This window comes from Ceratosolen solmsi, unplaced genomic scaffold (genome assembly GCF_000503995.2).
Source record: "Ceratosolen solmsi marchali unplaced genomic scaffold, CerSol_1.0 scaffold26, whole genome shotgun sequence".
Classification (NCBI taxonomy): domain Eukaryota; kingdom Metazoa; phylum Arthropoda; class Insecta; order Hymenoptera; family Agaonidae; genus Ceratosolen; species Ceratosolen solmsi.
The window spans coordinates 1,971,538-1,989,914 of record NW_011948442.1 but is presented as its reverse complement, the minus strand read 5'-3'; the positions used below and the strand labels follow the sequence as shown (position 1 = coordinate 1,989,914).

Below are 18,377 nucleotides of genomic sequence, written 5' to 3'. Positions count from 1 at the left end.
TATTTATTTATTTATTGTAGTAGATACTACTTACAAAGACTAATCGTTGACTCGTCTTCGGACTCTGATAGGCGGATTGTCGTGGCTCCCTTGGAGCAGGTAACTACAGTTTCTTGAACTGCGTTAGTGGACATACGGGTTTATGTCGTAGTTCTTATGGGACAGTAACTACTGTTCCAGTAACAGTGTTAATGGACAATCCGAAGAAGTGTAAGTTGTTCCCGAAATAGCGCTAAATGGACTTTCACAAAACTTAACTGAGTATGAAATGTCTCAAGGGTTTAATATTGAGAGAGTATTACTAAAAGAGAGATATCAAAAATACTAATAAGCAATAGACATCAAAAAACTGAGAGACACTTCGAAAAGGAGTAATATCACGAAAATACTACTAAAGAATAAACTATCAAGAGTAAATATCAAGACAGTTAAAATATCACGAATGATAAGTATTAAGAGAGTTACGTATCAAAAGTATATATGTATTGAAAATTGTGCCCCTTAAATACATTTTCTGACCATGAATTTGACTTGAACCCCTTCCCTTATTTTCTGTCCAATCAGAGACTCCTCCCTTATAGTGCGAGGGCAGCGCCTCTTTTGGCTTCGGAGTTAATTAAGGGCCTAGTCGTCTCTGAGTCTTCATGATGAGCAGATCTCTCATTGCTGCTGCCGCATTCGACAGCATGTCGGCAGCGGCAAGGGGGGGTTTGCTGACACATCTGGTGACAGCATTGCAATTTGTTGACAGCGGGAAGGGGAAGGAAGGTCCGCTTGCGGTAATGCTTGATGTAGTTGCCGAGCGGAACGAAAATGCATATGTCAAAACTATAAGTTTTCCTATGTTTATGGTATTGTTTTTCCAGATGTTTTATGACACTAATGCCTGAGAATTTTGAGCAAGCGATGTTTTGAAATCCAAATACAAATGTTACGATGTTACTTGCCAGATGTTTTATTGCACTGACACAAAAAGAAAAATGTTCTCGCATTCTCGTACAGAATAGATACAAAAATGAAAGCAGTATATGTGTGTTCTTAAAAAGTTTTACATATTGAATTAACAATTGTAGTTGTTTAAAACATACAATTTTTGAGAAATTTACTTAATCATGTCATCGAAAAATATATAAGTTCAAATTTCATTCTCCTTCAGAGAATATACTAACTATAATCATAAGTTACTTTTATATTTTAATTGATGAATAAATGTAACATTTTACAAAATAGAAAATGGGAAGATTAATTCGATTCAGCAAATTAGTACGGTTTGTATGTTTGGCATTTTGTCAGCAAGTAGATAAAAGCGGCCCTATATACTGCATAGACATTGAATGAAGTAAATAAGAAAGGGCATGCGAACTATCACTAATTTGTTGACATATTAAGGGGAAATATTTATTCAAATAGAGTAAATAATTAATTTTAATTTAATACATACATAGTAGTGTCTGGAAAAAATATTTAAATGTATTTGCGATTTCCAAACCCGATGGAATAGGTTGATTTCCATGTAAAAGACGTTGATAATATTCATGGAGCAGAGTCAATTTTAGTGTATCTGTAAATACATTTATATTATAAATTATTATAAAATAATTACAATATATAATTAATTTATTTTATATACCAAAATATGTTATTATTATTATTAAATAAAATTAATTTGGAGTATAATATATTTAATCACATGCTTGATTTTTGATAATATGTTTGCTTTTATATCTTATATACAGACTATAAAAATAACGAATACATATATATTATATTTGAAATCCATCAATTTCTATTGTAATAAAAAATGTCTTTTTATAATAATTCTGAAAATAAATAAATATTTAGCACCTTTTGATAAATTATTTTTGAATAACGATTTCAATGAATTTTGAATAACAATGAAGCAAGTGATATATTTTTATTTTAATCAATAAGAACATATATATTTCAGTAATATCACAAGATATAAAATATCTTTATATGTATGTAATGCATGTTGTCCCCCACCCCTTCCCGCTGTCTACAAGTTATCATGCTGTCGCCAGATTCGTCAGCGGCAACGAGAGCTCTTCTTGCCGTGAAGACCAAGAGACGACTACGCCCTTAATTAACGATAAAGCCAAAAATGCCGCTGCCCTCGCTCTGTAAGGGAGGAGTCTCTGATAGGACGAAAAATATGTATTTAAGGGGCGCATTTTGCAATATTCAAACACTCTCGATAGAGTACTTATTCAAATAAGAAGTGGAAGTTTCCTATTAACATAGTTTAAGACTATAGTTACAAGTCCTATTGGCGGGAGATGTATTCCCTTATCGAAGTCCGAAGACAAGTGTCCAATGACAGCCCTTTTGAAGAAGGAACATGGAGGTTCCAATATTAAGTATACCACTAGTCTTCGTAAGTAGTATCATTACTACAATACTCACCAAACTCTAAGATTCAGAGATTACGTCATTGACAAGTAACTAAGGATGAAGTGGCTCTCCCCAGAGAAACAGTGCGGAATAAATTCCAAACGCGTCACCAAGTTCGTGCCAGCTGATGCGCGTCTTGTTGGCAAACCCTCACCTTAATTCTAAGTCTGACGCTTATGAAAATTCGCAGCGCATCATTCACCGCTCAGCCGCAACACTTAGCAGTATCCTTCACGAGGTAACAAGCCTTCAAACTTTTACTTCCGTCTGAATTTATTGCAGTGCGCAAATATCAGAACAAGGTACGCTTGCTACGATACGAGTATATATATCAAGTAACAACACCTACATGTGTTGCGCTCTATTACAACCATAACCTCAACTGCACACGTGCTCATCCAAACAACGCGAGTGTCGACGAATCAAACTTCGCGCCATTCTAAGGTCAAATTCAACGATCACGCTGCATCCATAACCTCAACTACACACATGCTCATTCAAACAGCACGAGTGTCGACGAACCAAACTTCGCGCCATTCTACACTCATATTCAAACCATCAAGCTGCATAGATGAGTATACGTTTGCCACCGCAAACACATCAATCCAACCAAGGAGTTATTTCAATAATTAATAATAGTAATACTAGTCAACCTTGTCATCAATAAATAAGAGAATAAACAGCATATACATCAACCATAGTTATATTGTATTATTATAATATCCCTTCCACTTGTAACCTTTCATCGCTACCACACACCACGGGTGGTCTCTGAGTTGTCAACGACATCAATTTGTATCCTTTGAACCAGCCTTGGTAAAACAAACCGAAACGGCGAATACAAAGGCTTATAAAATTTCCAAGAACTGAAGGTCTTAGAAAAATGTTCTAATTCCGAATAACATGAGTAATATTAATTGCAAAATTATTCTCACTAATTAGTTGTGATACGATTAAGTCGTTCGTCTGCATTTCCTTAGAATTTTAATTGTAAGCATTTATTTTGATTTGACTATAGAACCATGGACCCTTGAATTGCAATATGTATTGATTTTTTAATCAGAATTTCTCTAATTTATGAAAGTTTACATTGTTTTTAAACTTATAGAATATATTTCTTAGTCCTTATTTTACTATAATAAATTTCAAGGGTATATTTTATATTATTTAGTTATTTTAATATTATTTCATGTTTTGTTAAATTTAAATAACCTAGAGCTACATACATTAAAAAGCAAAAACTTTTTTATAAAAATGCACATATTTTTTAATTTAACTACTATAAATAAAAGATTTATTTGGACCTATGCATTTCTAGGATTTCGTAAAAAATGATTACCGTATATAGTGATTAAAAAATATAAATAATAAATAAGAATAAAGTTAATTATTAATAAAAGTCCTACACAATTATAAAATTTAATCTGAAACAAAAAATAGTTTTGATTAATGAAAATGTATGAAAATTTACAATACCTCTTACAAAGCTGATTTAAATAAAAAGAAGTATGTGTAGAATTAAAATTTTTTATCATATAAGGAATTAATAAAGGTTAATTAGCTTTATACTTTTATTAATTTTGAACACAAAATATTTAATATATATATAGAAAAATTATATTAATGTGATTATAATATCAACTATCTTTGAGTTTTTAATATGTAGAAGAATAAAAATAGAAAAAATTATAAGTACCGATTTTGCTAAAATTAAAAACCAAATAATTCATTCAGCTAAATTTTATAAATTATTAATATAAATAACATTAGTCCAAAAATAATACATTTCTGTTTTTAGATGTGAAATAATTGTATCTTATTTGTATCTATTTTCATGGATGCTATAACAAATATAATTATAGTTAAAATAAAATATGTGGTATAAATAATTTCAATTAGATTTAAGATTTAACACTCAATTTATTACTAAAAAAATTAATTTTGAAAAAATGAATAAAGATAAGGAGATTAAAATGTATATGTATACGTTCAAGAAAAAGTAATGGTGAACAAAAAAATAATAAATATCAATAAACGTAAAATGTGAAATATTGATTCTCTTTGTTTTTACATATCAGTTAATTCTTAAATTGCCAAGAAGAATTAAATTAATTTAAATAATTTGTCATTTAAATAATATTAAATAAATATAAGTTCAAAAACTATATTATTAAAAACTACAATGTAATGTAAGACATTATCAGATATATCTCATAATTTGTCTATATCATTTTTAACATTTAGAATTTTACATAAGAATATAGTACTTTAAAAATTTAATTGCAAAAAAAGTATTATCTCAAATATCTTTTCTGTATATAGAATCAATATAATATTATTTTGTATAGGAAGATGTAGTATATCAAATCTATTAAAATATTATATATAGTAATTGAATAAAATATATCAATATAAATACATTAAAATAAATCAACATTAATGTTTTCATATATCAGCATCAAATAGTAATTAAGTTTATAATTACTTTATAAATATTATTTATATAATTTCATCGTTAGTTTTTTATAATAAAATTAAAATTATTTGAATTGAATAGAAAAAAAAAGAATACAATGATTTTTCAGAAATGTATATAATTTGTATCAACTTTCTAATGAACTTACAAGAAGCAAACTTGGTTCCCATATTTAAAATAATATTCTTTAAATATATATTTTTTCTTTTTCAGTATATATAATCACTTTTAAAATACTCAATATTTTCGCAAATATATAAAAAAATTTTCTAGTTTATATAATAAAACATTATACTTATGTGAATATAATAATGTAGAATTCAAAAGTTGCAACTATTTTGTGAGTCATAATTTTAAAGTTTTTATTCACAAATCTTTACTTTATTTTTTTAAATATACATTATAAACTTGCATGAATGGGCATCTCGTAATATCGATTTGTCTGTTGCTCACACTTACCGCGCATCTATATTTATAAATATTTTTAAAAAATCGAATATGAAATCAGTCATTTATTAATTGAATTTAAGCACAGAGAAATTAATTTTCATTTTACTATAAATATAGTAAATTGTTTCATGAAAAAAACAGTATTCGATTTAATAATTCAACTTTTAGCTATTGAATATTTTTTTGTATACCATATTTTCTTTATATTTAATAAAAAAACATTTTACAATTACATATAGTGAATGTAAAATTTAAATTGTTAATATGATAATAATATTTATACAATTTCTCATAAATAGATTGTTTATTACGATAAGTAGAAAATTAGGTTTTTATAATGAGATCAAATTTTGACACATTACTAAACAATTGATTATTTGTTTACATATAAAGTAAAATATTTATAAGAGTAAGAGTCCAATTTTTATATTCATGAAAAATTAATTGGGTTATTATTTATAATAACCAATTTTAAGGTGTAAAATTTATTTTAAAAAGGTTAGATATATGTCCTTTTATTATAGCTATTCCATTTTAATTATAAAATATACGTTAGGTTTATTTTGAAATATGTTTATAAAATAAAGTAACTTAATCCGTGAATCTTTTAAAATTTATGAAGTAGTATTTTATTTAACTTACACAATTTATTATTAAATGAATTTATTTAAAATATTTCCTATATTTCATTTCTTGTAAAATAAATATTATATTTTTATTATGATTGCGATTTATAAAATATTTGAAATTTAATTTTGAACAATTATAAAAATAATCGATATAACCCATCTGATGAATGTCATCAATAGACTATTTTTATGAAAACATTGTTATCGTTAAATAGAAAAAAATTAATATACACTGTTGAAATTATCATAAATTCATTAAATTTGAAATTTCATATAAGCTAAAAATTTAGCAATGATAATATTCAATTTTATATTTTAAATATATCTACAATATTAAATTTATCTACAATTAAAATAAGAAAAAATCATTTTAAATGTGAAAACCGAAAATGTGTTTAAAAAGTTATTTCGTTACTTATTCGTAATATTGTTTAGAATTAGATTATGGCCACCAGTTACCTAGTGGGAGAAACTGTTGGCAAGTGGAACGGGTAGTGCTTCAACTCAATATTTAACATGTCTGCTTTCCGTGCTTGGTATTTCGTTTATTTTATAACTATAATATAATGATACTACGTTAATGGTGAGAATCGCTAAGATCTTGCCATTTTTTGGTTGTTGCTACGTGGTATCAACATGCACCATTTGTAGAGGTCATAAATCTCCGGATCCTCTTAATGCAATACGCTTAGTGGTGAAGTACTACACTGATAAGGAAAAGGTCATAAATTTCTTGACACTTGTAGTGTCACGTGGTGGTAACTTGATTTTTTGTCTCATCCAAGCTGTTTTGTGGTGTGGACAGGTGAGAAAGGCCTGTAACAGCTGTGCTCGAAAGTTAAGTTTCTGGGTCGAACTGACAAATTCTATAGTTCAGTTTATTAGTCTCTCGCCGTAACGATGCTTAGGAAACGACACATGTGGAAGAGCTGTAAATATGTACAGTGTGTAACTTTATTGACAATTACATTATTTAGTTCTATGTTCACTTCTTGTAGGAGAGAGATAATTATTTTATTACAATGATGTGGTAGCTCGTTGGTAATGGTGGCAATGTCGTTAATGATGTTATAAGGATCAGTAATGGATTTTGTATATTCCCTGAAAGGGAATGGGTTCTACGCTGACGTTGTCAGGATCAGCAAGAACAGTCGACCATGCTCATCAGATGAGCATCGGAAGGTGGTAATGGTAGTTAGCAGTGCTTAGCAGGGAAAATTTACCATACTTATAAAGGGGAGTATGGGAGTATTAGTGTGCTAGTTATTCGCAAGAAAGATATACAATACTTTCGAGAGCAGGACTTGATATCATGATTTTTATAGTCGACTATTTTTAGAACGGCATTCTGCTCTTGACGGATTGTTACCTTTAGTGCACTGGAGAAGTGAACGAGCGTTATCAGCGAACGAACGTCGAATGAGCGTGCTAGTTGAACTTTGCCTGGCGAAGACTCCGTGCGAAGCGTGGCTTGGGCGTAGATGACTGGTTTGCACGACTAACTAAAAAGTGGCACTTTAAACTACCCACACTGTGTACTGAGTGACTGCTGATGATAACTAAGTGGAGGCTTGTCGCACGTTGTCTTAAGTATCGGCCCGGTAACTTGCACTAACGAGAATATAAGCTTTCAGTTAGTCGGAAATTCGACGTGAGAAAAAATTACTTTCCGTGTTCGAGGCTAAGTAGCCTTGTAGAGCGATCGAGAATTCTATGATTTTGGCTAGTCGGAAATTCGGCGTGAGAAAATGTAATTTTTCAAGACTAAACAGCCTTGGGAAACGATCGAGAATTCTGCTTTTGGATAATTTGTAAATCAATGTAAATTTTCCGAGAACCAATGACCTCGAATAAAATGCTCCAATTTTGAACAAATACTGAATTGAAGTATTAACCCCTCCACTTAACCACACTTTTCCCACCAGTAAATTAGTGGACATGGTCTAATCGAACGATCTTGGTCATTGGGCTACCGGATGACTGGAATTCCGAACAATATATGTAATTTTAATAATTTATTACTATAACGTGAAACATAAAAAACCTATTATCTATAAATAATATGATGAAATTGATTTGAGTAGAACTTTTACAAAATTCTTGTTGATATTGTTCTATAAAAAAAATAATTTAAAGGTTATTCAAATCAAAAATATATCTGTCGATATTTTCACACCTTGAGAATATACGATTTAAAAGATGAATTTATGAAAAAAAACATTAACTTTACTATATATTTAAGCTTAAAATCAATAATAAACTCATAATATATTAAATGCTTTAAATCTACCATCAAGAAAATAAATATATCAAAGTACTGAATTATAAACACGAAAACCCTTTACTATAAAATTCAATTAAAATGAATTGCAGCATTCAATTAATATACTGTAGTTTAATTTTAGTGCAATTGATACTTTAATAAATGTTATAACATATTAAGCTTTAACTATTATAAATTTGATAACATTTGTCATTTAAAATGTATTCTAAAACAATTGTATTAAGTCTTTATTAATACATATAGAATATAAAACGGTAAAAATCAATAGATTTTTATGTAAATAGATTTAATTCAAATTGTAGAAATCAATCCATTATATTTGTAACAAAAATCATCCTGAAAAAAATCTATATTTAGCAGATCGAATAACTAGTTTCAATATACTTTGAATATAAAATTAATAATTCTAAAACTCATGGGTATAAAATAGCGAGAAATTATGTATCTATTTACCTTCAGATTCGAATATTAAAATTATAAAAATATATTAAAAAATGTTCTTATAAAATAAATTTCAAATAAAAAGTGTAGAAATATTTGTTAATAAGAAAGATCTATATATTTGAATATCATTTATTGTTCTTTGATAAATATTGAAATTTAACGATTTGATTTAGCAACTCGCTCGAGTTCATCTTTTTTTTTAATAGCGTAAGAATTTGATGATCCTTTAGCAGCATTAATCAATTCATCTGCTAAACATTCGGCAATAGTTTTAATATTACGGAATGCTGCTTCTCTAGCTCCAGTACAAAGCAACCAGATTGCTTGATTAACTCTTCGGAGAGGTGAAACATCAACTGCTTGTCGTCGAACAGTACCAGCGCGTCCGATTCTTGTAGAATCTTCCCGTGGTCCTGAATTTATAATGGCTGTAACTAACACCTAGAAAATTTAATATTTAATATAAATTTTTTTTAATATTGATTGTATATATTAAAAGGTTAACATCTCAAATGACTAAACTATACATTTTTGAGTCGGAAGGCATTTTAAGTCTTTGCTATACAATAAATATTGGGGTAATGTCAGAATAAAATCATACTACTACTTTTTCAATAATAATAGGTAAATTAACTATAAGGATATAATAATTTCGTCTAAATAAATTTTATAGTAATAAATAAAAAAAATATTAGGGATTTTAAAAAATGTATTATTGTCTATATGTATCAAATTTTATCTATATTATATAAAATAATAAAAATATTATTTTTATTATATTTTTTTCATAATTACATTATTTAAAACTGATTATGGATTATTTTTCTAAAATCAATATGCAAATTCATCAACACTTTAATTAAATAAACAAAATATTTATAAATATTTAATTTTAAATATAATAAATTTATTTAGCTAAACTTGCATATTGTTCAGGATTGAAGCAGTTTAAGCAGAATTTTAAATTGCGAAAAGTACAAGCTCCCGGACGCTCATGTTTGTAAACACGACTCAGCGAATTCGAGAATTTTCCTGTGCCTTAAATTTGAATATTCGACAATATTTCCGCATAGCAACGCCGATGAAGCTTCTAGAACCTTCCAGAGCTTCGTTTTCTGACGTCATGACGATTTTCGGCATAGCAACAGGCATCGGCGCTGTTGCCGGCGTCGCAAGCTACCCGCACCATCGCTCATTCATCTGTTATTATTAATTAGTGCATTTTCACATACATATTGTATTAGTAATCACTTGTGACCACACGAAACGTAGTCGCATATCAGACAATCGGTTTATAAAACATACGTGCGTTATTATAAGAATCTCCTACAACTGGTTAGCAATTTAACAGTGAAGCCATTGGAATTTTAATCAATAAGGTGCGCCAGCCATATAGTCATTCGGCAGTTCACAAGGTACATCCTTTTATTATTTGCACAAGCTAGTCATCCACGCTCGAATCACACCACGTATAAAACCTGCACAGGTGACGCAATACTATCTCTCAGACCGATCAGGCCGGAGATCGTACGTTCGCTCCATCAGTCGAGACAGGTGACTCAATACGCTCTCTCAAGCCGATCAGGCTAGAAACCGTACGTTCACCCCCCTCCCCATGTAATTCCATTGTCAAGATCAGACTATAGTTTCTCAAATAGTCGACTATATCTATTATTAAGTCCTTCCGTCCTCGAATGAACTTTTTATAATTTAATCTTCTGGCGTGTGACTAACTCTAATATTCCCATTCTCCCTTTGGAGTATGGTCGATTTACATAACCACTACTAAAGAGACTACAGAATTTTCTCTCTTTAAGTATGCTTACTCTCCCTACGAAGCATCATTGATTACTATTACTATTACCATTGCCATCACAATCCTGCTCATTGATGAGCATAGTCGATTTCTCATGCTGATCATTACAACATCAGCATAAACTCAATACTCAACATCTACAGTAATTTCCAAAGCATCAACAACAACCAAGGACACAAGGAAGCACCCTCACCACTGCAATAGAATACTTCTCTCTCTCTTACTTGAAGCAACCAACAAACTGCAATATTATAATAATTCATAAACCAGAATAAAATAATATCTTTGATCAAAATATATTACATATTTTCAGCCCTTTCACTTGTGACTTTCCTCCTAATCGCTATGGCGTGAGATTAATCCTCTAAACTATTGAATTGGCAATTCGAGCCACAAAGCAAACACTCAATTTTGAACACATAAATTATAAAATAATTATCATATTTCTGTATAGTAACATATTAAAAATAATATATAAATTTATAAAGTTAAGTTTATGTTAACACACAAGTAAAAGCAGTATAATGTATGTAAATCATTACGTTTACAAAATCTGTTGTAACTTGAAATTTTATCTACTGAACTTGCAAGGAGCTTTGTCAGTGACTCCTACATCTACTTGATCTCAAATTTTCAAGTTCTATTAGTCGTTTATTGCAAATATATTTTTTATTACTCTTGAGAAAAACTCATTTAAAAATCCATGGTCGCATATTATTAAACAAATAGTTTTTAGAACATTGTTTAAAAGTTTATATTAATTTATACATCGTCAGGATCTACTAAATTGAAGTCATAAAATTACAATAAAAAATATCTGTCAAGCATGAAAAGGATACTTTTAACGTAATATATTTATTGCCAATTTATATTAAAAATAAATAATGGTAATATTATTAAATAATAATTATTATTATACAACAATAACAAAATATATATCTCATAAAAACAAAAACTTACATTTTTATTATTAAAATATTGAATGAATTATAGTCACAATATATTGCTATTAGAAATGTAAATATAAAAGAGAATAAAATTATAATATATAAGCTCAAATTATTTACAGGTTTTTATCAACCCTCAAAAACAAATACAATATTTTATACTTTTAAACATTGTGTGAAAGAATATTTAAAGTGTATCTGACACTGAAGTAACTTTTTATTTACATTATAACCATAATAAAGCATAAAAGATAGTTCATCATTTCTACCTTTGCTGAGGCCACTCTTTTCTTTCATAACTGAAAATATTGTCATTACCATTAAAATCTTTCCTTTAACGACACAATTGAAAACAATTTTTTATATGAAAATTACTACCTAATAATATAACAGATATGAAAGTTAAATTAAATAAATGAATTGTCAAAAAACAAAATTACATATTTGATAACAAATACTTATAAGATATAATATAATTTATGAGATATAATAATAAATATTTAAAAAGCACTTTAGTGTTTAACAATAAAATTAAAAATGTTAAAGTAAATATAAAATATAAGGTAAATCATATTATATATTGATATTTTATTTCAATATTTTACTTCGATAAATATTAACACAAGAGATATTTGAATTAAAAATACAGTCAATCAATTTTCTGTTATATACAAGTTTATAGCAAATACATAATAAAAATAAGAATGAATCAAAACATTCTCTAACATCAACTTACATATGCAATTATGAAAATTATATTTATTAAATGTAGAACATATTTCTTATGCTTTTTCATTGATGTGTTTAAATGTATAGAGACGCTTCTTTAAAATATCTGATGAAATAAGTACTGAATATTTTATTTTCACACAAATTCAAATTTATATATAAAAATCATAAATATATTTATTTTAATATATATATATATATATATATATATATATATATATATAAATATAAATCTATAGTATAACTGAGTTAAAAATAAACATATACATACATATAATACTTTATAATACTTTTATTATTATACTTTTATTTATTATAATACTTTATAATTATTTTATAATACTTCAAAATAAATTTGTTTAAAAAAAAGTTTTAAGCTATATAAAATCTATTTCAATTTTCTATTTCCACAGTAAATTTCCTTAAATAACACCAATGATTGTTAAATTATAAAGAGTATAAGTATCTTCTTAAATTTAAATTATATAATAAAAGAAAAATTTAATAATTTTTCTACATAACAGACTAGTGTTACCATGTAATCAAATACTGAACTAACATATTAACAAAATTTTTACTAAGCTTATATAACATACCTGTAATGGATTTTCTCCAGTTAAAAGATGGATAATTTCAAAAGCATGTTTAACAATGCGTACAGCCATCAATTTTTTGCCATTATTTCTACCATGCATCATAAGAGAATTAGTTAAACGTTCTACAATGGGACACTGAGCTTTACGAAATCGTTTTGCTGCATAGCGACCTGCTGAATGAGGAAGATATTTTGCATTTTTTTCCTTAACTGCTATATAATCTTGTAAAGACATATCATTAATATTAACATCATCACAATTCCATCGTCCAAAAAGTTTAATTTCTGGTAACTCAGTTGATAAAGTTACGGCTAAAGTATCTCCAGTTTGAACAATATCTTCATACTTGTCAACATCAACCATGATTTATCTAAAAAATAAGTTATGTTCATATATAAAATTTACAAGGTAAAAATGTGAAATATTTAATTTGTAAATTTAATAAATACAAGAAATTATTTGATAAAAAAACTAAATATACATTTGTGTAAAATACTTTTCTAAGTATAAATATTTATTACTATGGAAATAATAGATATTATTATTGAAAATGATTCATAAAAAAAAATATATTCCAATGAAGATAATTTTATTTCAGAATTCTTATTAGAATATATAATTAAACCGATTCTAATTAATGTTCCGCTATCTGCTTATGCAAATATTTTTCCTTTAATTTTCCTTTAATATACACCAATGCATATTAAAGTGATTAATTTTATTAATATCAATAAAATTAAAAATAATTGGAGTTAAATATTACCTATAAAAAAATTTTAATATATAGATTCAAATAATTTTATTATAACTTTTCTTAATATTTTACTCTGAATAAAAAAAAACAATATTTTTATTCATAAAATTCTAACTTCCAAACAAATTGATAACAGTAACACAAATGATTAATAGATTAAAAAAACTATAAATGTAATTATTTTTTATTAATATTATAAAAAATTATATCATAAGTGTAAACTTCATTATTTTTATAATATAATTTGAATTCACCTTTAAATAATAGTATTACAGAATTCTATTTCATTACTTTATTTTTAATTGATTGAAAATAAATTCAAGATAAATTCAAATTTAAATCATTATTACCTGTTTCTTAATATTAGAGGTATGCTATCAATTACTGATATTATATTAACAAATTATCAAATTTCTTAATTTTTAAATTTATTTTTAGCGATATGTAAACATATATTTTGTTTCTTTACAAATTTATTGAAATTTCATTAATTATTTATAATTTAATAATTATTTTGATAAAATTTAAAAAATAACAAAAATAGATTGTTATAAACCAAAATAAAAAACACTAGTAGTAAATAACAGTTATTTCAAAAACTATTATTTCAAGATAAATATATATATCATTTAGAAAAATCAAATGAAGGAAAAGAAATGAAAGAAAATTCAAACACACTTGAGCTGACTAATACAATAACCTTAAATCTGTAACTACAATTATACATAAGACCATTAAACGGTCCAACTTGAATAAAAACTTTCTTATAAATATTCTTGTAATTATACTTGAATAGCACCATATAATTGAAATTCTCATTTGTTGAAAGCAATTTCAATGTTTAATCAATAAATCTTTATACTACTTAATATTATTTAATTCATTGAATTTTGTTAAGTAAATCTCAAGTATTTACTTGTAATAATAATGAAATAATAAATATATATATATATATATATATAGATTTAAGATAAATAAATAAAATTAAATTAGTAAACATAAAACTATATAAAAAAAAATTTTTATACTTGTTGAATACTGTAAATAAATCATAATTTTTTTTATTTTCAAATTAATTTAAACTGTATTTATAATTAGATAATTTTTTATTTTAACAATCACTACTTGATTATCAAATATTAATCTTTAATACATATAATTGTATGTAACTTCTTATATAATTTAAAATTACTTATTGGAAAATAAGAGATTTCATTGAAATTTATAGCATAAATGATTTTAATTATAAATGAAATTTAATATTACAGTTTTATTATTTTCAAGATAAAATCTTGACAATTATTTCTATTTGATATTAAATAAATACAAGTAGCATTAGATTTAAATTAATTTTTAATTAAAAAATGAGGTTTAATATAATTTTAGTTTTAATTTAATTTAAAATTTTTAATTCTATAAGGTATAATTATTCATATTTTTCTACTTATATATGAAAACTTTTCTTAAATAATTAATATTAAATTTTTATTTAATTATAATTTAATTTATATAAGCCTATTAATATGCTGAATATTATAGTATATAATTAGTGTTTATATATGTATACATTAAAACAAATTGTATTTTTAAACTGTGATTCTACTTCATAAATATATGAAAGGCAAATTTGAATTAAAATTGGAATAAAACATAAAACTTTTATATCAAAATCAATGAGTTTAATTATGAAACTAATATTTTAATATTTTAATAATTCAATAATTAAATTAATACATATATATGTATATATATAATATAGTTACTTTTTTGTATTTACAATAAAATTAACTAACACAAATAATTAAATTATTAAATTACTCTAAAGTACTGAATTTTTTATTTGAATATTATACATATAAGGTGTAATTTTATATTATAAAATCAATTTGGGTTTTTAAATAAAGAATACTTTTATTTCTTAAATCATAATAACGAATATTATTCATAATGAATAAGAGAATTAAAAACTATATAAATAGTAAAAAAAAACTTTCGATAAGCATGAATAATGTTTATATTCCTCATGGAAAAACATACTTGAATATATTATTACATATAGAATACTTAAGTTTCATAAACACAAATCTATATTTTTTTTTATTATTCATAATTTTATTGAAATTACGTGTTTTTTCAATAAGTGAACAAATAAATAAAAATAACGAACATATTTTACCTTAAATAACACACGTGTTCATAAGACGAATGAAAAACGAAAAGAATGTAATAAAAGTATGTTCACGTAGCTTTGACCTGTTAGGTTAATTCGTTAGGTATTTGTCACATTTTCAAAAATGAATATAAGATTCTCGAACATTTGTTGTTTATATGAAATGCGCAAATAAATACATGTCTATTCGCCTTTATTGATATGCGCATAGCCAAAGGATCAATATGAAAAACTTCGTAATTTTGATTAAATATAGAATATAAAATCCTATAATTAAAATTAATTACAAAATAAAATATGCTTTATATAAATGTTTAAAAGTATATGTAAATAAATTAATAGAAAAAAAATTTTTCATTTTTGAATCATGAAATCCAATCTAAAAATTAAAGCAATTAACATTTTAAGTTGACTATTAACCATAAATAAAATTTATAATTTTTAAGCTATAGAACTTTACATAGAAATTACGCATAACTCAAAAATATTCAAAGTTGATTTACGTTTTGCAGACAAATTTATTTTCTTAAAAAAAAATATTGATTAGCATTTATTAGAATTCAGTTTAATTTCATTTTTCGATCAAAGCAAAAATTTTATGTATGTTTTGTTAGAAAAATAATAGATCTGTATAAGCCTAAAAAATATTATTCAATTGAAAATTTTCAAATTGTTTCGTAGATATAATTTTAATGATGAATTAATTGTCTATTAACACCTAAAATATCTTTCATCTTTCCCTTTAATTATTTAATTATATACATATATACATAAATAATAAATAATTATTTAATTAATTATTGAACACAAAGTATCTATTTATATATATATATATATATATATATATATATTTATATATTATTTTTTGTTTAATAAAAATGAAATTTGAACTTATATTCAAATATAATATATATGTATTCGTTATTTTTATTTCGTTATTATAAGATATAAAAGCAAACATATTATCAAAAATCAAGCATGTGATTAAATATATTATACTCCAAATTAATTTTATTTAATAATAATAATAACATATTTTGGTATATAAAATAAATTAATTATATATTGTAATTATTTTATAATAATTTATAATATAAATGTATTTACAGATACACTAAAATTGACTCTGCTCCATGAATATTATCAACGTCTTTTACATGGAAATCAACCTATTCCATCGGGTTTGGAAATCGCAAATACATTTAAATATTTTTTCCAGACACTACTATGTATGTATTAAATTAAAATTAATTATTTACTCTATTTGAATAAATATTTCCCCTTAATATGTCAACAAATTAGTGATAGTTCGCATGCCCTTTCTTATTTACTTCATTCAATGTCTATGCAGTATATAGGGCCGCTTTTATCTACTTGCTGACAAAATGCCAAACATACAAACCGTACTAATTTGCTGAATCGAATTAATCTTCCCATTTTCTATTTTGTAAAATGTTACATTTATTCATCAATTAAAATATAAAAGTAACTTATGATTATAGTTAGTATATTCTCTGAAGGAGAATGAAATTTGAACTTATATATTTTTCGATGACATGATTAAGTAAATTTCTCAAAAATTGTATGTTTTAAACAACTACAATTGTTAATTCAATATGTAAAACTTTTTAAGAACACACATATACTGCTTTCATTTTTGTATCTATTCTGTACGAGAATGCGAGAACATTTTTCTTTTTGTGTCAGTGCAATAAAACATCTGGCAAGTAACATCGTAACATTTGTATTTGGATTTCAAAACATCGCTTGCTCAAAATTCTCAGGCATTAGTGTCATAAAACATCTGGAAAAACAATACCATAAACATAGGAAAACTTATAGTTTTGACATATGCATTTTCGTTCCGCTCGGCAACTACATCAAGCATTACCGCAAGCGGACCTTCCTTCCCCTTCCCGCTGTCAACAAATTGCAATGCTGTCACCAGATGTGTCAGCAAACCCCCCCTTGCCGCTGCCGACATGCTGTCGAATGCGGCAGCAGCAATGAGAGATCTGCTCATCATGAAGACTCAGAGACGACTAGGCCCTTAATTAACTCCGAAGCCAAAAGAGGCGCTGCCCTCGCACTATAAGGGAGGAGTCTCTGATTGGACAGAAAATAAGGGAAGGGGTTCAAGTCAAATTCATGGTCAGAAAATGTATTTAAGGGGCACAATTTTCAATACATATATACTTTTGATACGTAACTCTCTTAATACTTATCATTCGTGATATTTTAACTGTCTTGATATTTACTCTTGATAGTTTATTCTTTAGTAGTATTTTCGTGATATTACTCCTTTTCGAAGTGTCTCTCAGTTTTTTGATGTCTATTGCTTATTAGTATTTTTGATATCTCTCTTTTAGTAATACTCTCTCAATATTAAACCCTTGAGACATTTCATACTCAGTTAAGTTTTGTGAAAGTCCATTTAGCGCTATTTCGGGAACAACTTACACTTCTTCGGATTGTCCATTAACACTGTTACTGGAACAGTAGTTACTGTCCCATAAGAACTACGACATAAACCCGTATGTCCACTAACGCAGTTCAAGAAACTGTAGTTACCTGCTCCAAGGGAGCCACGACAATCCGCCTATCAGAGTCCGAAGACGAGTCAACGATTAGTCTTTGTAAGTAGTATCTACTACAATAAATAAATAAATA

General features: G+C 26.1%; 2 protein-coding genes across 2 annotated transcripts in view; both read right to left on the bottom strand.

The window, feature by feature from the left end:
* The window catches only part of LOC105365855 (protein unc-79 homolog), a gene marked incomplete at its 3' end in the record, with an annotated part of 65,138 nt that extends 60,055 nt beyond the window's left edge, over nt 1-5,083 (bottom strand). Inside the window, exons 1-2 of the mRNA XM_011504112.1 lie at nt 5,037-5,083; nt 1,442-1,561 (exon numbers count right to left, since the gene is read on the bottom strand). Coding sequence (XP_011502414.1) covers nt 1,442-1,561; nt 5,037-5,058 — 142 coding nt within the window. The remainder of the gene's footprint in view (nt 1-1,441; nt 1,562-5,036) is intronic.
* Nucleotides 5,084-8,808: 3,725 nt separating this feature from the next.
* RpS5a (ribosomal protein S5a) lies at nt 8,809-15,797 on the bottom strand. Its single transcript, XM_011504074.1, has 3 exons — nt 15,714-15,797; nt 12,784-13,153; nt 8,809-9,136 (listed from the first exon to the last, which is right to left on the bottom strand). Exons 2-3 carry the CDS (start codon nt 13,144-13,146, stop codon nt 8,852-8,854), a joined length of 648 nt encoding a protein of 215 aa, XP_011502376.1. The 5' UTR covers nt 13,147-13,153; nt 15,714-15,797; the 3' UTR covers nt 8,809-8,851.
* Nucleotides 15,798-18,377: the final 2,580 nt, after the last annotated feature.

Excerpts from the sequence above, each read along its gene's own strand:
- RpS5a (XM_011504074.1), bottom strand. The coding sequence starts at position 13,146 with ATGGTTGATGTTGACAAGTATGAAGATATTGTTCAAACTGGAGATACT. Across the intron at positions 9,137-12,783 it reads CTGGAGAAAATCCATTACAG|GTGTTAGTTACAGCCATTAT; the intron begins GTATGTTATATA and ends TAAATTTTCTAG.